The sequence below is a fragment of the Coregonus clupeaformis genome, chromosome 15 (assembly GCF_020615455.1).
Source record: "Coregonus clupeaformis isolate EN_2021a chromosome 15, ASM2061545v1, whole genome shotgun sequence".
NCBI lineage: Eukaryota > Metazoa > Chordata > Actinopteri > Salmoniformes > Salmonidae > Coregonus > Coregonus clupeaformis.
In genome coordinates, this window is record NC_059206.1 from 5950822 (window position 1) to 5974706 (window position 23885).

At 43.7% G+C, this 23885-nt stretch overlaps 1 protein-coding gene across 5 annotated transcripts in view; it reads left to right on the forward strand.

Annotated features, from left to right (window-relative positions):
• Nucleotides 1-23885, forward strand: part of slc25a25b (solute carrier family 25 member 25b) — a 60446-nt gene that overhangs the window by 31584 nt on the left and 4977 nt on the right. For 2 of the 5 annotated variants that reach the window (XM_041897607.2, XM_041897610.2), the window contains exons 2-5: nt 5531-5657; nt 5994-6081; nt 13234-13269; nt 13697-13808. In XM_041897607.2, coding sequence (XP_041753541.1) covers nt 5531-5657; nt 5994-6081; nt 13234-13269; nt 13697-13808 — 363 coding nt within the window. Of the gene's footprint in view, nt 1-628; nt 849-5530; nt 5658-5993; nt 6082-13233; nt 13270-13696; nt 13809-23885 lie in introns of those variants that run through there. The other 3 variants (XM_041897611.2, XM_041897612.2, XM_041897608.2) reach the window with 3 other exon arrangements.

The following is a 23885-nucleotide window of genomic DNA, read 5'->3' on the forward strand; positions in this document are numbered from 1 at the left end:
CATTGATAGAAGTTACAATCTATCTGCAATATTGAGCTGATCTACCCCCAAAAAAAAAAAAAAAAAAAAAACACTTCTCTGTAATACCCCAGTTAAAGGTGTTGATCAACAGTTACCCACAGTTTGGGTCCCAAGATCTGACTCCTTGTAATGCTGATGATCTCATGATTTCCTCTGTATAAGAAAGAGGAAGATTAATATTATTGCCACAAATGGTGACGTTCCAGCACGGTAGAATATGGCTTGTGTATTTAAGCCATTGTAATTAATTACAAATAAGAAGCATTTTGACTGAAAGAAAGAGGGGCTTTAAAAGGTTTTCTGGAAAGTTCACCTCTGGTTCCTTCGTTTCATTCAAGTGCACAAGTAATTTTTTTCATGAAGGGGCCATTTGTTGGGGGCTGAAAGGGGGGGTGGGCTCCTTCTTCGGAATGCTGTCTTGATTAGTGCTCTTGAAATATTGACAGCCTGTGGTGTAAAGATAGTAAGAGGGTGGGATGTTGTGGCATCCAATGAGATTGCTCCTTGGTCCTACCGGCCTCTGTGTGGGAGGGACCTTTTTGAGTCCTTTTATCCCATATGTGTCTTCTGCCTACCAGCATTTTAGCTTTGCACTACAGAGCGGGCAGACTCATTTTTTCTATATAACTTATTTATTTATTTGTATTTTACACTTACCTAAGAGAAACATGCTGTGCGTGTGCCTGTACGTGCCCGTTCCAAACTCAGAACAGACTGAATTTGAGTATTTTGAATCAAATGGACTACCAGCTGAACTCAAGTCTCTCTTCAAATTGAGCTTATTTCTTCCATCTCAGGAATTTTCTACATATCGAAACTGGCGGAAGGTATATGTGCTGTTTTTAAATCTGGAATCTTTTTATAACTGTATAATTCTGTTTTTATGATCATAGCCATAGCACTTGTATGCATTCCGGTTTGCATTTTGCTATTTCATTCAGCGCTTTCATTCAGCGCTTTCATTCATATGGCAACACTGGCAGACAGCCCGACAGCTGTCGAATGCGCCTTTTGAATGATTGTGTGGGTGGCCAGTCTGTAGACAGGCTCTCTGCCTCTGAGTAATAACTTAGAAATTATTGTAAATTCATACGAATTTTAATTAACTCTTTCTTGTTATATATCATCTGACATTCTGCTGAACATTTGTCAGCAATGCATTGTCCTTTGAACCCCCTCTTTTATTGTGCTTCATGCACTGTCCTTATTTGGTAATTTGGTCTTTCATAGGGGTCAAATATGGCCTTAATGATTTATTCCAACAAAGTATTTTTAATAACCATGAGTTTGTCATTAATTCATGTTCTTTCCAACTCTATCCAGTGGCTATGTAGTCAGACTTCATTTAGCCTCTGCCACAGGCTTTGACCTCACCTTCTGTATGTGAGTGAAGCCTGGGAGCCGATGCTAGACTACTCTTGACTCTGAGTCTAAACTGGTTCTTTAGATTATTAATTTAATCAAGGTTAGGTCAGTGGTTTGGCAGGTATCCTTCAAAGGGGGCTCAGATGCTTCCTGTGGAACAAAGTGTCTAGAAAATCTAAGAAACCGGATTAGTGACGTCAAAAATTATTAGAATGTAGGCTAGTGCATTGGTTGATATTTGCTTCTTGTCAAAATAACTTAAATGTATTCTGAGGGATGTGTAAGAAAATGGCGCAATAGTTCATAACAGACTGGACTTTGAACTCATTTCTGTTATCGCCCAAAAATTCTGTACTTCCTCAATAATTTGACTATTATCTGGAAAACCCACTATTTTATAAACAAACTGGTGAGCATCTGTCCAGTTTTACCCTCAACTGCCTAAACTTTTGTAAATTGCTCCCGGTCTGTTTTTAGGCTTCGGCTTGCAGAAATAGCCAACTAGTGCACATGGTTGAGTTTATCTGATGTTCAGTCAAAGGTGTCTCCTTCTTTTCGAGGGCAAACAAACCATTGTTAAAAGGATTGCTCATGGTCATCCGTCTGAGTTAGCGAACACCCATATTAGCTTAGTTTCCTGGGTCCACTGACCGACCCTGGTTATTTGAATTTTTTTATTTGCCCTCTCCTATTCTCAAAGTATCTCTATATACAGTGGGGGAAAAAAGTATTTAGTCAGCCACCAATTGTGCAAGTTCTCCCACTTAAAAAGATGAGAGAGGCCTGTAATTTTCATCATAGGTACACGTCAACTATGACAGACAAATTGAGAAAAAAATCCAGAAAATCACATTGTAGGATTTTTAATGAATTTATTTGCAAATTATGGTGGAAAATAAGTATTTGGTCACCTACAAACAAGCAAGATTTCTGGCTCTCACAGACCTGTAACTTCTTATTTAAGAGGCTCCTATGTCCTCCACTTGTTACCTGTATTAATGGCACCTGTTTGAACTTGTTATCAGTATAAAAAGACACCTGTCCACAACCTCAAACAGTCACACTCCAAACTCCACTATGGCCAAGACCAAAAAGCTGTCAAAGGACACCAGAAACAAAATTGTAGACCTGCACCAGGCTGGGAAGACTGAATCTGCAATAGGTAAGCAGCTTGGTTTGAAGAAATCAACTGTGGGAGCAATTATTAGGAAATGGAAGACATACAAGACCACTGATAATCTCCCTCGATCTGGGGCTCCACGCAAAGATCTCACCCCGTGGGGTCAAAATGATCACAAGAACGGTGAGCAAAAATCCCAGAACCACACGGGGGGGCCTAGTGAATGACCTGCAGAGAGTTGGGACCAAAGTAACAAAGCCTACCATCAGTAACACACTACGCTGCCAGGGACTCAAATCCTGCAGTGCCAGACGTGTCCCCCTGCTTAAGCCAGTACATGTCCAGGCCCGTCTGAAGTTTGCTAGAGTAAATTTGGATGATCCAGAAGAGGATTGGGAGAATGTCATATGGTCAGATGAAACCAAAATATAACTTTTTGGTAAAAACTCAACTCGTCGTGTTTGGAGGACAAAGAATGCTGAGTTGCATCCAATGAACACCATACCTACTGTGAAGCATGGGGGTGGAAACATCATGCTTTGGGGCTGTTTTTTCTGCAAAGGACCAGACGACTGATCCGTGTAAAGGAAAGAATGAATGGGGCCATGTATCGTGAGATTTTGAGTGAAAACCTCCTTCCATCAGCAGGGGCATTGAAGATGAAACGTGGCTGGGTCTTTCAGCATGACAATGATCCCAAACACACCGCCCGAGCAACGAAGGAGTGGCTTTGTAAGAAGCATTTCAAGGTCCTGGAGTAGCCTAGCCAGTCTCCAGATCTCAACCCCATAGAAAATCTTTGGAGGGAGTTGAAAGTCTGTGTTGCCCAGCGACAGCCCCAAAACATCACTGCTCTAGAGGAGATCTGCATGGAGGAATGGGCCAAAATACCAGCAACAGTGTGTGAAAACCTTGTGAAGACTTACAGAAAACGTTTGACCTGTGTCATTGCCAACAAAGGGTATATAACAAAGTATTGAGAACCTTTTGTTATTGACCAAATACTTATTTTCCACCATAATTTGCAAATAAATTCATAAAAAATCCTACAATGTGATTTTCTGGATATTGTTTTCTCATTTTGTCTGTCATAGTTGACGTGTACCTATGATGAAAATTACAGGCCTCTCTCATCTTTTTAAGTGGGAGAACTTGCACAATTGGTGGCTGACTAAATACTTTTTTCCCCCACTGTAATATTATACTCAAATTGCTGTCACCTGATTTAGTTTATGGCAGTCAACTTCCACTTGGCACTATAATCCACTCTTTCCCACCTTTTTGCTGCCAACAACAGACTGTTCAATATGGTATAAAACCGTATGCTCTAAAAATACAGTCTGGTCCAAAATTATTGGCACCCTTAATAAAGATGAGCAAGAAATACTGTGTCAAATAAATAATACAAATACTGAGCTATATTGTATGCTCAAAATATATTTTGCTTAACAAGTAAGGTTTGTTTTGTTTTTTAAGATGGGAGTCAAAATTATTGGCACCCCTGTTTTCAATACCTCACCTTGCGAGGATAACGGCACTGAGCCTTTTTCTAAAATGTTTTATGAGATTGGAGAACACATTGGGAGGGATCTTACACCATTCTTCCATAAAGAATCTTTCCAGATCCTTGATATCCTTCGTCTACATTTATGGACTGCCCTCTTCAATTCAAACCACAGGTTTTCAATGGGGTTCAAGTCAAGAGACTGAGATGGCCATTGCAAAATGTTGATTTTTGTGGTCAATTTAAGCTTATTTTTGTGGATTTTTATTGGTGCTTGGGGTTATTGTCTTGCTGGAAGATCCACTATTTTGCACTATATTCACTGGTCCTGGGGCCCTTGTTAAGGTCAACGGCATCATGAACATTTCCCAGGACATTTTAGCCAAAAACCTGGTTGCCTCTGCCAGGAGGCTTAAACTTGGCAGCAAATTGATCTTCCAGCATGATCTTCCCCAAGCACACATCAAAATCCACAAAGAAATGCTTAATTGACCACAAATTTAATTAAGCAGGATCGAGTTTGGGAAACCCTGGTCGAAGATCCTTCCAAACGTGTTTTCCAATCTCATAAAACATTTTAGAAAAAGGCTCAGTGCCGTTATAAAAGGTGAGGTATTGATGACATCCCATATGGATGTCGATTAAGGCAGCCCCCCGCACCTGTCTAATTCAGAGGGCAAGTATTTGGGTAGTCTACTCTATAAACCTGATGTAATAGGCGTTTAGGTTAACATAAGGAGTTACACTCAGTTAACGAAGGGTTATTCTTTCACCTAACACGTCCCCCAAAGGTCAGTAGTTCAGATATTGCTGGAAACTCTCAGAACCGTACACACACACCCCTACAGTCATGTTCATGCACACAAGCGCGCGCACACCCCTGTGAGTCAGTCCTCATAGATTCAGCTGGCCCAGACCCACTCATAAACTCCTCACCCAAAGTTCATAACTGTGAGTCAACATTGACTGTACAAGATGCAATACTCAAATCTCTGAGCACAACTCCCAGGTTTAGCTCTACCTTTTTAATAAAGGCTCTTTCTTGGCCCAGAGCCCATTGGGGTAGGGGTTAATGATTGAAATGCACAAGGCACTCAGCTCCACATCTATTTCTCAATGCCTTCAGCTCAATGGCTCGGACAGCCTGTGTGCTCCTTCCGCCAGGCCTGAGTTTGAGTTCAACGTGTCTGTGATGGTCTAAACGCTCCACACTAATGGAGCAGGTGGATCAGGTGATACCCACTATATGACCACTCTGGAGCAAACAAGACCCAGATCACCTTCCTCTCACTGACCTACACTCCTGTCCTCAAATCACTCCTTCCATCTCTTTCTCGTGGCTCACCTTTTGTCATAGTTTTAACTAAACGTAGGCTATAATTTCCCCTAGCCTTGAGAATCCTCAATTTCTTTTTTAAAACAGTTGTATCCTTGACTCACCTCTCTTGTCTTCAACCTCTATGTACGTTGATATTTAATCCTTATCTAAATGTAAAATGCCTCTCTTTCTCTTCTGACAGAAAATAGTGAAAGCAGGAGACAAGGACCTGGACGGCCAGCTGGACTTTGAGGAGTTTGTCCACTACCTGAGAGACCACGAGAAGAAGCTCCGGCTGGTCTTCAAGAGCCTGGACAAGAAGAACGATGGTACGATTGGAACACAGAGAGGAGCCCCATAGGCTGGAGCCACACAACCACTGCATGTGTTTACTTGTATCACTACCAGTTACACTTAAACCAATGTTTAGCCTTCGAAGTGCTATAACGTACTAATCACTTGGGCAGGTGGGGGGAAGCTGTGCATACATAATGACATACTGTAACTGAGGAAATTCTGCATTCAGATCTGTTACATTTGATGTACTATTCTATAAGCTGATATTCAAAGCTTAGTGATATAATATCCGGTCAATGAGATGATGTCATCATAATTCAAGCCCATTGCGAGTGGCCGATGTTGATGTTTACTCTTTTGCCCCACAGGTCACATTGACTCGCAGGAAATCATGCAGTCCCTTCGAGACCTGGGGGTTAATATCTCCGAGCAGCAGGCTGAGAAGATCCTCAAAAGGTGAGGCTGTCAACCTGGGCTGACGAGTCTCCCGTCTCACCAAAACTCCCGTCTAAACTAATGGCTCGTAGTGTCTGTGTTTATCAGTCCAGCATGCATTTTGTCTCTGACCATCTCTACTTCTCTCTCCTCTCAAATTCAAATTCAGATAGCTTTATTGGCATGAAATACAATTTGTAGATATTGCCAAAGCAGTATAGTGGTACAGCATTTCAGTAAATACAGGACAATGCAAAGAGGATAATGAAATCCAGTTCATTTCAGTAGTAATAATAATAATAGGACATATTATCATGTATGCAGGTTCAACACTACTGCTGTTGTATTGCGTAATCTTCGGTCAAAGATCCTCGGGGGAGAGTTCATCTCTCCTCTCTCTTTTTCTCTATTTAATCTTTAATTCCCGACTGGCTAACCGGTCTTGTCTGATCGCAGTCAGTGTCGTCTATTTACCACTGCCTGGGTCGACTGGGTAACCCGAGTCCACCAGAACATTCCACAGAAGTATTGGTGTTTCCCTCAATCACCCTGCTAGCCCTGGTCAGAGCTGCCACTCCAGTCCTATACTGTCTTACCTGATGGCTTTTCTGAGGCTTGGCCTTTCAGGATGCTCCCCAGGATTTTTTAACAAGGTGGTGCTGCTGAGTACGACGGCGGGAGAGGCTGGAGGAGGGCAATGACCCCCTTTGGACTCAAAGATTTTTGAGTTTTTTAACACCTGTAACTGCCATTTCCTGCAATCGAGAGAAAATAAATGCTATATATATATTATATATATATATATATACACACACACACACATATACACAGTGCCTTCGGAAAGTATTCGTGGTCCTCTGTAGCTCAGCTGGTAGAGCACGGCTTGTAACGCCAAGGTAGTGGGTTCGATCCCCGGGACCACCCGTACACAAAAAAATGTATGCACGCATGACTGTGAGTCGCTTTGGATAAAAGCGTCTGCTAAATGACATTATTATTATTATTATTATTATTATTATTCAGACCCCTTGACTTTTTCCACATTTTGTTAGGTTACAGCCTTATTCTAAAATGGATTAAATTGTTTTTTCCCCCTCATCAATCTACACACCATACCCCATAATGACAAAGCAAAAACAGGTTTTTAGACATATTTTATAATTTCTTAAAAGTAAAAAACAGAAATATTACATTTACATAAGTATTCAGACCCTTTACTCAGTACTTTGCTGAAGCACCTTTGGCAGCGATTACAACCTTGAGTCTTCTTGGGTATGACGCTACAAGCTTGGCACTCCTGTATTTGGGGAGTTTCTCCCATTCTTCTCTGCAGATCCTCTCAAACTCTGTCAGATTGGATGGGAAGCGTTGCTGCACAGCAATTTTCTGGTCTCTTCAGCGATGTTCGATCAGGTTTAAGTCCGGGCTCTGGCTGGGCCACTCAAGGACATTCAGAGACTTATCCCGAAGCCACTCCTGTGTTGTCTTGGCCGTGTGCTTAGGGTCGTTGTCCAGTTGGAAGGTGAACCTTCGCCCCAGTCTAAGGTCCTGAGCACTCTGTAGCAGGTTTTCATCAAGGATCTCTCTGTACTTTGCTCTGTTAATCTTTCCCTCGATCCTGACTTGTCTCCCAGTCCCTGCCACTGAAAAACATCCCCACAGCATGATTCTGCCACCAACATGCTTCACTGTAGGGATGGTGCCAGGTTTCCTCCAGATGTGACGCTTGCCATTCAGGCCAAAGAGTTCAATCTTGGTTTCATCAGACCAGAGAATCTTGTTTCTCATGGTCTGAGAGTCTTTAGGTGCCTTTTGGCAAACTCCAAGCGGGCTATCATGTGCCTTTTACTGAGGAGTGGCTTCTGTCTGGCCACTCTACCATAAAGGCCTGATTGGTGGAGTGCTGCAGAGATGGTTGTCCTTCTGGAAGGTTCTCCCATCTCCACAGAGGAACTCTAGAGCTCTGTCAGAGTGACCATCGGGTTCTTGGTCACCTCCCTGACCAAGGCCCTTCTCTCCCGATTGTTCAGTTTGGCCGGGCAGCCAGCTCTAGGAAGAGTTTTGGTGGTTCCAAACTTCTTCCATTTAAGAAAATGATGTCATGGCTTTAGAAGCTTCTGATAGGCTAATTGACATCGTTTGAGTCAATTGGAAGTGTACCTGTGGATGTATTTCAAGGCCTACCTTCAAACTCAGTGCCTCTTTGCTTGACATCATGGGAAAATCAAAATAAATCAGCCAAGACCTCAGAAAAAACATAGTAGACCTCCACAAGTCTGGTTCATCCTTGGGAGAAATTTCCAAATGCCTGAAGGTACCACGTTCATCTGTACAAACAATAGTATGCAAGTATAAACACCATGGGACCACGCAGCCGTCATACTGCTCAGGAAGGAGACGCGTTCTGTCTCCCAGAGATTAACGTACTATGGTTCGAAAAGTGCAAATCAATCCCAGAACAACAGCAAAGGAAACAGGTACAAAAGTATCTATATCCACAGTAAAACGAGTCCTATATCAACATAACCTGAAAGGCTGCTCAGCAAGGAAGAAGCACCATAAAAAAGCCAGACTGCGGTTTGCAACTGCACATGGGGACAATGATCGTACTTTTTGGAGAAATGTCCTCTGGTCTGATGAAACAAAAATATAACTGTTTGACCATAATGACCATCGTTATGTTTGGAGGAAAAAGGGGGTTGCTTGCAAGCCGAAGAACACCATCCCAACCGTGAAGCACGGGGGTGGCAGCATCATGCTGTGGGGGTGCTTTGCTGCAGGAGGGACTGGTTCACTTCACAAAATAGATGGCATCATGAGGAAGGAAAATTATGTAGATATATTGAAGCAACATCTCAAGACATCAGTCAGGAAGTTAAAGCTTGGTCGCAAATGGGTCTTCCAAATGGACAATGACCCCAAGCATACTTCCAAAGTTGTGGCAAAATGGCTTAAGGACAACAAAGTCAAGGTATTGGAGTGGCCATCACAAAGCCCTGACCTCAATCCTATAGAACATTTGTGGGCAGGACTGAAAAGGCGTGTGTGAGCAAGGAGGCCTACAAACCTGACTCAGTTACACCAGCTCTGTCAGGAGGAATGGGCCAAAATTCACCCAACTTATTGTGGGAAGCTTGAGGAAGGCTACCCGAAACGTTTGACCCAAGTTAAACAATTTAAAGGCAATGCTACCAAATACTAATTGAGTGTATGTAAACTTCTGACCCACTGGGAATGTGATAAAAGAAATAAAAGCTGAAATAAATCATTCTCTCTATAATTATTCTGACATTTCACATTCTTAAAATAAAGTGGTGATCCTAACTGATCTAAGACAGGGAATTTTTACTAGGATTAAATGTCAGGAATTGTGAAAAACTGAGTTTAAATGTATTTGGTTAAGGTGTATGTAAACTTTTATATATATATACAGTATCTCACAAAAGTGAGTACACCCCTCACATTTTTGTAAATATTTGAGTATATCTTTTCATGTGACAACACTGAAGAAATGACACTTTGCTACAATGTAAAGTAGTGAGTGTACAGCTTGTATAACAGTGTAAATTTGCTGTCCCCTCAAAATAACTCAACACACAGCCATTAATGTCTAAACCGCTGGCAACAAAAGTGAGTACACCCCTAAGTGAAAATGTCCAAATTGGGCCCAATTAGCCATTTTCCCTCCCTGGTGTCATGTGACTCGTTAGTGTTACAAGGTCTCAGGTGTGAATGGGGAGCAGGTGTGTTAAATTTGGTGTCATCGCTCTCACTGGTCACTGGAAGTTCAACATGGCACCTCATGGCAAAGAACTCTCTGAGGATCTGAAAAAAAGAATTGTTGATCTACATAAAGATGGCCTGGGCTATAAGAAGATTGCCAAAACCCTGAAACTGAGCTGCAGCACGGTGGCCAAGACCATACAGCGGTTTAACAGGACAGGTTCCACTCAGAACAGGCCTTGCCATGGTCGACCAAAGAAGTTGAGTGCACGTGCTCAGCGTCATATCCAGAGGTTGTCTTTGGGAAATAGACGTATGAGTGCTACCAGCATTGCTGCAGAGGTTGAAGGGGTGGGGGGTCAGCCTGTCATTGCTCAGACCATACGCCGCACACTGCATCAAATTGGTTTGCAAGGCTGTCGTCCCAGAAGGAAGCCTCTTCTAAAGATGATGCACAAGAAAGCCCGCAAACAGTTTGCTGAAGACGAGCAGACTAAGGACATGGATTACTGGAACCATGTCCTGTGGTCTGATGAGACCAAGATGCACTTATTTGGTTCAGATGGTGTCAAGCGTGTGTGGCGGCAACCAGGTGAGGAGTACAAAGACAAGTGTGTCTTACCTACAGTCAAGCATGGTGGTGGGAGTGTCATGGGGAGCTACAGTTCATTGAGGGAACCATGAATGCCAACATGTACTGTGACATACTGAAGCAGAGCATGATCCCCTCCCTTCGGAGACTGGGCCGCAGGGCTGTATTCCAACATGATAACGACCCTAAACACACCTCCAAGACGACCACTGCCTTGCTAAAGAAGCTGAGGGTAAAGGTGATGGACTGGCCAAGCATGTCTCCAGACCTAAACCCTATTGAGCATCTGTGGGGCATCCTCAAACGGAAGGTGGAGGAGTGCAAGGTCTTTAACATCCACCAGCTCCGTGATGTCGTCATGGAGGAGTGGAAGAGGACTCCAGTGGCAACCTGTGAAGCTCTGGTGAACTCCATGCCCAAGAGGGTTAAGGCAGTGCTGGAAAATGATGGTGGCCACACAAAATATTGACACTTTGGGCCCAATTTGGACATTTTCACTTAGGGGTGTACTCACTTTTGTTGCCAGCGGTTTAGACATGAATGGCTGTGTGTTGTGTTATTTTGAGGGGACAGCAAATTTACACTGTTATACAAGCTAAGCTGTACACTCACTACTTTACATTGTAGCAAAGTGTCATTTCTTCAGTGTTGTCACATGAAAAGATATACTCAAATATTTACAAAAATGTGAGGGGTGTACTTACTTTTGTGAGATACTGTGTGTGTGTGTATATATATATATATACATATATATATATATATATATACAGTGGGGAAAAAAAGTATTTAGTCAGCCACCAATTGTGCAAGTTCTCCCACTTAAAAAGATGAGAGAGGCCTGTAATTTTCATCATAGGTACACGTCAACTATGACAGACAAAATGAGGAAAAAAAATCCAGAAAATCACATTTGTAGGATTTTTTATGAATTTATTGCAAATTATGGTGGAAAATAAGTATTTGGTCAATAACAAAAGTTTCTCAATACTTTGTTATATACCCTTTGTTGGCAATGACACAGGTCAAACGTTTTCTGTAAGTCTTCACAAGGTTTTCACACACTGTTGCTGGTATTTTGGCCCATTCCTCATGCAGATCTCCTCTAGAGCAGTGATGTTTTGGGGCTGTCGCTGGGCAACACGGACTTTCAACTCCCTCCAAAGATTTTCTATGGTGTTGAGATCTGGAGACTGGCTAGGCCACTCCAGGACCTTGAAATGCTTCTTACAAAGCCACTCCTTGTTGCCCGGGCGGTGTGTTTGGGATCATTGTCATGCTGAAAGACCCAGCCACGTTTCATCTTCAATGCCCTTGCTGATGGAAGGAGGTTTTCACTCAAAATCACATGATACATGGCCCCATTCATTCTTTCCTTTACACGGATCAGTCGTCCTGGTCCCTTTGCAGAAAAAAACAGCCCCCAAAGCATGATGTTTCCACCCCCATGCTTCACAGTAGGTATGGTGTTCTTTGGATGCAACTCAGCATTCTTTGTCCTCCAAACACGACAAGTTCTATTTTGGTTTCATCTGACCATATGACATATGACATTCTCCCAATCCTCTTCTGGATCATCCAAATGCACTCTAGCAAACTTCAGACGGGCCTGGACATGTACTGGCTTAAGCAGGGGGGGACACGTCTGCACTGCAGGATTTGGGGTCCCTGGCGGCGTAGTGTGATACTGATGGTAGGCTTTGTTACTTTGGTCCCAGCTCTCTGCAGGTCATTCACTAGGTCCCCCCGTGTGGTTCAGGGATTTTTGCTCACCATTCTTGTGATCATTTTGACCCCACGGGGTGAGATCTTGCGTGGAGCCCCAGATCGAGGGAGATTATCAGTGGTCTTGTATGTCTTCCATTTCCTAATAATTGCTCCCACAGTTGATTTCTTCAAACCAAGCTGCTTACCTATTGCAGATTCAGTCTTCCCAGCCTGGTGCAGGTCTACGATTTTGTTTCTGGTGTCCTTTGTCAGCTCTTTGGTCTTGGCCATTGTGGAGTTTGGAGTGTGACTGTTTGAGGTTGTGGACAGGTGTCTTTTATACTGATAACAAGTTCAAACAGGTGCCATTAATACAGGTAGCGAGTGGAGGACAGAGGAGCCTCTTAAATAAGAAGTTACAGGTCTGTGAGAGCCAGAAATATTGCTTGTTTGTAGGTGACCAAATACTTATTTTCCACCACAATTTGCAAATAAATTCATTAAAATCCTACAATGTGATTTTCAGGATTTTTATTTCTCAATTTGTCTGTCATAGTTGACGTGTACCTATGATGAAAATTACAGGCCTCTCTCATCTTTTTAAGTGGGAGAACTTGCACAAATGGTGGCTGACTAAATACTTTTTTTCCCCACTGTATATATATATATATATATGATTCTTTTTTACATAGTGCCGCAGCGCCCCTCTTACATTCGTTGGGAAGAACCCTGCCTTTTATAGTTCTAAGGACCCACACATTTTATATGTGCAAGACATATTGATAAGCGGAGGAAACTACAATGATTTACTCTAGTTGAGATAAACGTAGCGTCTTTCCTTCTCTGACTGAAGTGAAGTTGTTTTAATTACCCGGAAGTAGATCTATTTCTCTTGTATGTTACATATTAAGCCATTTTTCACCACGTCCAATATGGATATCATGAAATCACTAAGAGTAATTGGTTTTATTCCATCCATTTGAAAGATTCTTCCTCAGGCGTTAGTTAGGGTGAGCATTATGACATCACCACCAGAGCCCCCCTCGTTCTTTGTAGTTCTAATGTGTGTGTATATGCATGTCCCTGCCCTCCCCCTTTCTGTGCCTCCCCTCTCCTTTCTCTACCCCTCTCTTTCACCCTCTTGCTGGTCTCAGAATAAGGAAGGGCCTTGTCTGGGCCCCTATCATGTAGTAAGTAATGGAATCCTCTCCGTCTGCTTGCCCTGCCTCACAAATGCGCATCATCGTCTTCGCTTCGTATTTCACTTTCTTTATGTTTCTGCCCTCTCCTCCTCAAGTTTTATTTTCATTGTTACAAAGAAAGCCACCGCAAAAACCTGCAGCCCTTTAATTGCTTGTAAAAAGCCAAAATTAAGAAGATTACTGAAAGAGATCCCAATATACAAAATGCCAATGGCATGCTTACATTTGGAAAGGAAAAAAGCAGCACTTAAAAGCATTTATCATTTATTTCAAAAAGTTGTGCATGTGTGAGCTTACTGACTGTGAATTCAGGCACACGCCCACACATAGACGGTCTGGTGAAACAACAGAGAAGACGCGCTGTGAAAAGCTATTTTGTAATGGTTCTGTTCTTTTCTGTTTTCTCTGTCAACAGCATGGACAAGAACGGCACGATGACCATCGACTGGAACGAGTGGAGAGACTACCACCTGCTGCACCCTGCAGATAACATTCCGGAGATCATCCTGTACTGGAAACACTCTACGGTAAGATGGACGACTTAGTTAGATGGAAAAACATCACTTTTTCCTCTCGGTTGTTCAAAAGCAAATTTTGTTTTTCATCAGTCGTTTCAAAAGCACAAGTTTTGGTTGTTTTTCATTAAGTAAAAACAGTGGGTCCTGTATGGCGCAGTTGGTAGAGCATGGCTCTTGCACCGCCAGCGTTGTGGGTTTGATTCTCGGGGCCACCCATTCGTAAAAATGTATGCACGCATACCTGTAAGTTGCTTTGGATAAAAGCATCTATATGGCGGCGCGAACGCAGCGCCCCTCTTACATTCGTTGGGAAGAACCCTGCCTTTTATAGTTCTAAGGACCCACACATTTTATATGTGCAAGACATATTGATAAGCGGAGGAAACTACAATGATTTACTCTAGTTGAGATAGAGCTAGGCTCCCGAGTGGCGCAGTGGTCTAAGGCTCTGCATCGCAGTGAATCCAGGCTCTGTCGTAGCCGGCCGCGAACGGGAGACCCACGGGGCGGCCCAGCGTCGTCCAGGGTAGGGGAGGGAATGGCCGGCAGGGATGTAGCTCAGTTGGTAGAGCATGGCGTTTGCAACGCCAGGGTTGTGGGTTCGATTCCCACGGGGGGCCAGAAATAAAATAATAATGTATGCACTCACTAACTGTAAGTCGCTCTGGATAAGAGCGTCTGCTAAATGATTTAAAGGTAAATGTAATGCTCTACCAATATTAAAACTACTAGGACTGTATGTTGACAGGTTTGTCTTATGTCCTTTCTCCTTCAATTGAATAGCATAGTAGTGTTCATATATTATTAATGGTCCCACAGATACGAACACATTCTCCATGCCCCAACCATATTAGCCGTCTAGGCCCTGACCAGTGTTCCCGGAAAGACTCCCTAGAGGAGCCAAACTGGTCACTGGGATCCTGCTTAATCCCCTTGACCAGATCAACCAAGAACTACTGCTGACGTCAATCAGCTGGTCTTTCTGCTACCCCATCCCGTTAGGCCAGACAGTCGGACCTGTAGATCGCAATGGAGATTCCATTCACACACTCGTCGTTCACACACTCGTGGTCCATATGTGACCGACTGGTACATAGCCACCGACTGGTACATAGGTACATAGCCACCACCACTCTAGGCTGGAAAAGCCTGCCTATTTCACGCCTATTTATTTAGCTGAAAGGCCTGTCACTTCTTGGCAGAAAGATACAGCACTGTCAAACGAAGTACAATGCTGGAGATCTATCCGCATCCACATCAACTAGTCCCTGCATTCGGAAAGTATTCAGACCCCTTGACTTTTTCCACATTTTGTTACGTTACTGCCTTATTCTAAAATTGATTAAGTTAAATGTTTTCCTCATCAGTCTACACACAATACCCTATAATAGCAAAGCAAAAACAGGTTTTTATAAATTTGTGCAAATGTCAAAAAAAAAAAAAAAAGCCCCTTTACTCAGTACTTTGTTGAAGCACCTTTGGCAGCGATTACAGCCTAGAATATTATTGGGTATGACGCTAGAAGCTTGGCACACCTGTATTTGGGCAGTTTTTCCCATTCTTCTCTGCAGATCCTCTCAAGCTCTGTCAGGTTGGATGGGGAGCGTTGCTGCACAGCTATTTTCAGGTCTCTCCAGAGATGTTCGATCGGGTTCAAGTCCAGGCTATGGCTGGGCCACTCAAGGTCATTCAGAGACTTGTCCCGAAGCCACTCCTGCGTTGTCTTGGCTGTGTGCTTAGGGTCGTTGTCCTGTTGGAAGGTGAACCTTCGCCACAGTCTGAGGTCCTGAGCGCTCTGGAGCAGGATTTCATCAAGGATCTCTCTGTTCTTTCCTCTGTTCATCTTTCCCTTGATCCTGACTAGTCTCCCAGTCCCTGCCGCTGAAAAACATCCCCACCATATGTTGCTGCCACCACCATGCTTCACCGTAGTGATAGTGCCAGGTTTCCGAATGCACTGATCCAAAACTTTAAGGAACTGGCAGTTTCTCTCTCTCCTTCTCTCTCTCTGTTTTCTTCTATTGAATTATACACTGAGTGTACAAAACATTAGGGACAGCTTCCTAATATTGAGTTGCACCCCCTTTTGCACTCACAACAGCCTCAATTTGTCGCGGCATGGAATCTACAAGGTGTCAAAAGCGTTCCATAGGGATGCTGGCTCATGTTGACTAAAATGCTTCCCACAGTTGTGTCAAGTTGGCTGGATGTCCTTTGGGTGGTGGACCATTCTTGATACACACAGGCTCTGTCGTTGTCGGCCGCGACTGGGAGACCCATGGGGCGGCGCACAATTGGCCCAGCGTCGTCCAGGGTAGGGGAGGGAATGGCCAGCAGGGATGTAGCTCAGTTGGTAGAGCATGGCATTTGCAACGCCAGGGTTGTGGGTTCGATTCCCACGGGGGCCAGAAATAAAATAATAATGTATGCACTCACTAACTGTAAGTCGCTCTGGATAAGAGCGTCTGCTAAATGATTTAAATGTAAATGTAATGCTCTACCAATATTAAAACTACTAGGACTGTATGTTGACAGGTTTGTCTTATGTCCTTTCTCCTCCAATTGAATAGCATAGTAGTGTTCATATATTATTAATGGTCCCACAGATACGAACACATTCTCCATGCCCCAACCATATTAGCCGTCTAGGCCCTGACCAGTGTTCCCGGAAAGACTCCCTAGAGGAGCCAAACTGGTCACTGGGATCCTGCTTAATCCCCTTGACCAGATCAACCAAGAACTACTGCTGACGTCAATCAGCTGGTCTTTCTGCTACCCCATCCCGTTAGGCCAGACAGTCGGACCTGTAGATCGCAATGGAGATTCCATTCACACACTCGTCGTTCACACACTCGTGGTCCATATGTGACCGACTGGCTCGATTCGGTCTTATGTAGCAAAATTTGAAATGGTGTTTTTTTACATTAGATAAAAGTAGGGACAGAGCTAGAAAATGTTACACCATACACTAGAGTTGAGGAAAAATGGGGACGTAATTCTGCTTTGAGTTAATAAACTTGTAACCCCACTTTTGAGAAAATGGCCCTTGAATGTTTTGTTACAGCTACAGGAGAGCTCTTCTTTGTCTACGCCCATTCAGCATCGTTCACACCCTCTTAAGCCCCCCCCCACCCTCTTATTACTTTCCAACCCCACCACTCCTTCACTAATTGGAGTAAACTAGTGAACAACAATGCTTAGGCTTCTACTTCCAGCTTATACATACTATATACATTTTATGGACAATTTTACAATAATTGTATTTTGTTTGTTTTTACTCCTGAACTTCCTCTACCCTCAACCTCACCCTCATAAGCCTTAGCCCCACCCATCTCTTTAAGGATTCACATGTGAGGCCATGTGCTAAACAGAGTGAGTACGGTAGTGTACTAAACAACCAAAGATTTCAAGACTAAAGTCTGGTTTATACTACATCTATCGACATGTTTGTAGACAGTTGTCGCAGTGACATCAAGAACATTCTATTGTTGTCCGACATCAAACTTGTCGTTGTCGTTATGAAAAAGTATAAACACAAAAAAGACAGGCTGCATGACATCAGCAGCCTGGTGGTCCAAAATGGCATATCTGGTGTATTTTAACACCAATAAACCCATCCGTTTAAAAATGAATGTAGTATATATCAATCTAGCAAACCAGGCAACTAAAAGCAACTTTCTAAACAATGTTTTGGTTCGTTTCTAGCTTGCTTGCTTGCTAACGTTAAGTTAGCTGGCTAGCCAGTTCAAATAATGACCATATCATAACTGACAACGTCTTAACTTTAGCAAAAAAAAGATCATTATTATAGGAAAATAAACTCACAACAAGATCATTATTTACAAGTTAATTACAGAAAATAGCTTACGGTTGTGAGTGTGCCAAAATAAAAGCAGGGCATTCTACCTGAGAATTTTAGAACTTGGACACGGTCTCGTTGGCCTAACGTTATATCCTAATTTGACTGTTCTTCACATTACCGTCTCTGGTAAACACACACTATATAAAAAATAAAAATTAAGTTTATTTGTCACATGCACAGGATACAGAAGGTGTAAAGTGAAATGGTTACTTGCATAGTGGAGTCTTTGTTTAGACATAGCTAGCTAAACAATTAACCATAATCCCAACTCATAACGTTACTACCAAGTATGAATCTGCAGGTAGCAAAAGCTAACCAACTAGGTTCAATGTTAGCTAGCTAGCTAACATTAGACTATAACTAGCAATGCAAATGGTTTCTGAGATGATGATAATATTACTACACAGATCATACATGTAATGTTAGCTAGCGAGCCAGCCAGCTAACAGTACGCTTTAACTTGCAATGAAAACGACTTTCTTTAAAAAAAAGCTGCGTTAGAAAGGATTACCTACACGTACTGAGCAGCTCATGCTATAGACAGAAGCATGCTACATGGCAGACCAATCGGAACTCATCTCCCGGCATGTCCAGCCCATCCATTATCTCAGCCAATCATTGCTAGCGGGAAGGTTCCTATCTTTTTCCGTGGCTAAACCAACTAGTCTCGTAATTTAACAATTGTATTTACAGATGGCATAAGAGTTTGTTAATAAGACACGTGAAAGTTCACATGTTCCAGAAAGCATTTCTGCCAAAAAACGCATTTTGATAAAAAAAAGTAATGTTTACGGTTCAAATGCCTCTCCTGTGAAGTAGTGACGTGCAACATACTCCTAGTTTCCTGAAACGAGTCACATACTGGAGCTAGGCTTGGTCGGTATCCAGATTGTCATACCTTCATACCGACCTTGTGCCATCCTGGGATATACGGTCATATCGGCACTGAACATAAGGAGCGCTATTTTCTAACCCCACAGTCTCTGTAATCCAAAGGTTAGCAATACAAAAAATTATAACTAAATGCTAGTGAGCGCATTGCGAAAAATTTTATAAAGTCTTTGACCTAAACTATTTGCAGGACAGACACCCCAGCTCATAAAGTTATACATTTAACATTTAGTTGTGAATTCCATACTGTAATTAGATTTTACACCTGGCGCGTGCTGCACAACAAGTGACTCATAAGGCTCTGGTCTCTCGTCGTTGTGTGCTTGTAAACACCACGTGACTGGGGACTACCGGTACGCTTCATCATGCTTCTATCTCTGACAGTGCAGTAATATCTAACAATTTCACAACATATACCCAATACACACAAAACTAGTAAGGAATGGAATTTAAGAATATATACATATATGGACAAGCAATGACAGAGCGGCATGGACAAAGATACAGTAGAATATTATAGAATAGAATGCAGTATATACATGAGATGAGTAGTGCAAGATATGTAAACATTATTAAAGTGACTAGTGTTCCATTTCTTAAAGTGGCCATTGATTTCAATAGGCAGCAGCAGCCTCTAATGTGCTAGTGATGGCTATTTAACAGTCTGATGGCCTTGAGATGGAAGCTGTTTTTCATTCTCTCGGTCCCAGCTTTGATGCACCTGTACTGACCTCGCCTTCTGGATGATCGCGGGGTGAACAGGCAGTGGCTCGGGTGGTTGATGTCCTTGATGATCTTTTTGGCCTTTCTGTGACATTGGGTGCTGTATATGTCTTGGAGGCGGGTAGTTTGCCCCCGGTAATGCGTTCGGCAGACCGCACCACCCTCTGGAGAGCCCTGCGGTTGCGGGCGGTGCAGTTGCCGTACCAGGCAGTGATACAGCAGCCTGACAGGATGTTCTCAATTGTGCATCTGTAAAAGTTTGTGAGGGTTTTAGGTGCCAAGTCAAATTTATTCAGCTTCCTGAGGTTGAAGAGGCTCTGTTGCGCCTTCTTCACCACACTGTCTGCGTGGGTGGACCATTTCAGTTTGTCGGTGATGTGTACGCTAAGGCACTTGAAGCTTTCCACCTTCTCCACTGCGGTCCCGTCGATGTGGATAGGGGTGTGCACCCTTTGTTTTGTTGATGTTGAGTGAGAGGTTATTTTCGTGGCACCACACTCCCAGTGCCCTCACCTCCTCCCTGTAGGCGGTCTCGTCATTGTTGGTAATCAAGCCTACTACTGTTGTGTCGTCTGCAAACTTGATGATTGAGTTGGAGGCGTGCTTGGCCACGCAGTCATGGGTGAACAGGGAGTACAAGAGGGGGCTGAGCACGCACCCTTGTGGGGCCCCAGTGTTGAGGATCAGCGAAGTGGAGATGTTGTTTCCTACCTTCACTACCTGGGGGCAGCCCGTCAGGAAGTCCAGGACCCAGTTGCACAGGGCGGGGTTCAGACCCAGGGCCTCGAGCTTAATGATAAGCTTGGAGGGTACTATGGTGTTCCTCTTGTCCAGATGGGATAGGGCAGTGTGCAGTGTGATGGCGATTGCATCGTCTGTGGATCTATTGGGGCGGTAAGCAAATTAAAGTGGGTCTAGGGTGGCAGGTAAGGTAGTACTTCTTGATCTGCTAACGTATTGCACAAGTTGACTGCAGGTATTTACTTGAAAAGCAGCTACAAATATTCACATTTATTAAAACACTTCAAATAAATAGTTTCAACGGTATGGAAAAACTATCCCATGGCTATTTCCAAATACCCCGGTATATGGTACACACTGTCGCTTATATGTGAATTAGAGTTTGGAGCAGGATGCCTTTAAACTACTGTCACGGGGAATCTGGTTCTGGTCGGTTAGACGGTGAATCTTAAAAGCGGTTCTGCAGCTGAGATACAGTGGGTGTTTTCACTGTTTGTTGTGACCCCCCCCCCACCCCCTTTTAAGAGCTGTAGTGACCCCCCCAACACCTTGTAAGAGCTCAAAGTTAATTTCAAGGGACATTCCTGTTTAAATGATTGTGGGGTACCAACTGGCTGATTCCCTGCAGGAGGTGGAACGCATGTAATACCTGTTACTTCTTCTAAAAACCTGTGATGCTTATTTTCCTTAGAGGACCCCCCCTCTACAGTTGTCAAAACAAAGCTTTAAATGATTTCCCAATCGAATGCCTATATATTTATATACCGTTTATACTAGGGTGTAATACTGTGCTACGCCACTGCTTATAACTAACTATAAGTTAAGTATAACTATAAGAAATCTAAGATGTGTCAAATAAATTATATCCAGCTCAGGGCTCCAGCTATGCATTTGGCTCGATGTCATAATACGTATATAGGTTATAGGTTAAGAACTTTTGTGAGAGAGCACAGTTTGAAAGATATGGCATATAGGAGCAAACTGGATGGACATCATGAAAATGATCGGAGAGGTTGGTGGCAGAGGAAGTTCAGGAGTAAAAACAAACAAAATAGAGCTATTGTAAAATTGACTGTGTCCATAAAATCTATATAGTATGTATAAGCTGGAAGTAGAGGCCTAAGCGTTGTTGTTGTTCACTAGTTTACTCCAATTAGGGGAGGGGTGGTAGGGTTAGAAAGTAATAAAGGAAAATATATATTTTTAAAGGGTGTGTGTGTGTGTGTATGTATGTATGTACAGTGGGTAGAACAAGTATTTGATACACTGCCGATTTTGCAGATTTTCCTACTTACAAAGCATGTAGAGGTCTGTAATTTTTATCATAGGTACACTTCAACTGTGAGAGACGGAATCTAAAACAAAAATCCAGAAAATCACATTGTATGATTTTTAAGTAACTAATTTACATTTTATTGCATGACATAAGTATTTGATCACCTACCAACCAGTAAGAATTCCGGCTCTCACAGACCTGTTAGTTTTTCTTTAAGAAGCCCTCCTGTTCTCCACTCATTACCTGTATTAACTGCACCTGTTTGAACTCGTTACCTGTATAAAAGACACCTGTCCACACACTCAATCAAACAGACTCCAACCTCTCCACAATGGCCAAGACCAGAGAGCTGTGTAAGGACATCAGGGATAAAATTGTAGACCTGCACAAGGCTACAATTTTAGACCTTCCCTCACTGTATGTAAACTTCTGACTTCAACTGTGTGTGTGTGTGTATATGTATATACACTGCTCAAAAAAAGAAAGGGAACACTTAAACAACACAATGTAACTCCAAGTCAATCACACTTCTGTGAAATCAAACTGTCCACTTAGGAAGCAACACTGATTGACAATACATTTCACATGCTGTTGTGCAAATGGAATAGACAACAGGTGGAAATTATAGGCAATTAGCAAGACACCCCCAATAAAGGAGTGGTTCTGCAGGTGGTGACCACAGACCACTTCTCAGTTCCTATGCTTCCTGGCTGATGTTTTGGTCACTTTTGAATGCTGGCGGTGCTTTCACTCTAGTGGTAGCATGAGACGGAGTCTACAACCCACACAAGTGGCTCAGGTAGTGCAGCTCATCCAGGATGGCACATCAATGCGAGCTGTGGCAAGAAGGTTTGCTGTGTCTGTCAGCATAGTGTCCAGAGCATGGAGGCTCTACCAGGAGACAGGCCAGTACGTCAGGAGACGTGGAGGAGGCCGTAGGGAGGGCAACAACCCAGCAGCAGGACCGCTACCTCCACCTTTGTGCAACAGGAGGAGCACTGCCAGAGCCCTGCAAAATGACCTCCAGCAGGCCACAAATGTGCATGTGTCTGCTCAAACGGTCAGAAACAGACTCCATGAGGGTGGTATGAGGGCCCGACGTCCACAGGTGGGGGTTGTGCTTACAGCCCAACTCCGTGCAGGACGTTTGGCATTTGCCAGAGAACACCAAGATTGGCAAATTCGCCACTGGCGCCCTGTGCTCTTCACAGATGAAAGCAGGTTCACACTGAGCACATGTGACAGACGTGACAGAGTCTGGAGACGCCGTGGAGAACGTTCTGCTGCCTGCAACATCCTCCAGCATGACCGGTTTGGCGGTGGGTCAGTCATGGTGTGGGGTGGCATTTCTTTGGGGGGCCGCACAGCCCTCCATGTGCTCGCCAGAGGTAGCCTGACTGCCATTAGGTACCGAGATGAGATCCTCAGACCCCTTGTGAGACCATATGCTGGTGCGGTTGGCCCTGGGTTCCTCCTAATGCAAGACAATGCTAGACCTCATGTGGCTGGAGTGTGTCAGCAGTTCCTGCAAGAGGAAGGTACTGATGCTATGGACTGGCCTGCCCGTTCCCCAGACCGCTCAAAAAAATTAAGGGAACACTAAAATAACACATCCTAGATCTGAATGAATGAAATAATCTTATTAAATACTTTTTTCTTTACATATTTGAATGTGCTGACAACAAAATCACACAAAAATGATCAATGGAAATCAAATTTATCAACCCATGGAGGTCTGGATTTGGAGTCACCCTCAAAATTAAAGTGGAAAACCACACTACAGGCTGATCCAACTTTGATGTAATGTCCTTAAAACAAGTCAAAATGAGGCTCAGTAGTGTGTGTGGCCTCCACGTGCCTGTATGACCTCCCTACAACGCCTGGGCATGCTCCTGATGAGGTGGCGGATGGTCTCCTGAGGTATCTCCTCCCAGACCTGGACTAAAGCATCCGCCAACTCCTGGACAGTCTGTGGTGCAACGTGGCGTTGGTGGATGGAGCGAGACATGATGTCCCAGATGTGCTCAATTGGATTCAGGTCTGGGGAACGGGCGGGGCCAGTCCATAGCATCAATGCCTTCCTCTTGCAGGAACTGCTGACACACTCCAGCCACATGAGGTCTAGCATTGTCTTGCATTAGGAGGAACCCAGGGCCAGCCACACCAGCATATGGTCTCACAAGGGGTCTGAGGATCTCATCTCGGTACCTAATGACAGTCAGGCTACCTCTGGCGAGCACATGGAGGGCTGTGCGGCCCCCCAAAGAAATGCCACCCCACACCATGACTGACCCACCGCCAAACCGGTCATGCTGGAGGATGTTGCAGGCAGCAGAACGTTCTCCACCGCGTCTCCAAACTCTGTCACGTGCTCAGTGTGAACCTGCTTTCATCTGTGAAGAGCACAGGGCGCCAGTGGCGAATTTGCCAATCTTGGTGTTCTCTGGCAAATGCCAAACGTCCTGCACGGTGTTGGGCTGCAAGCACAACCCCCACCTGTGGACGTCGGGCCCTCATACCACCCTCAGGGAGTCTGTTTCTGACCGTTTGAGCAGACACATTTGTGGCCTGCTGGAGATCATTTTGCAGGGCT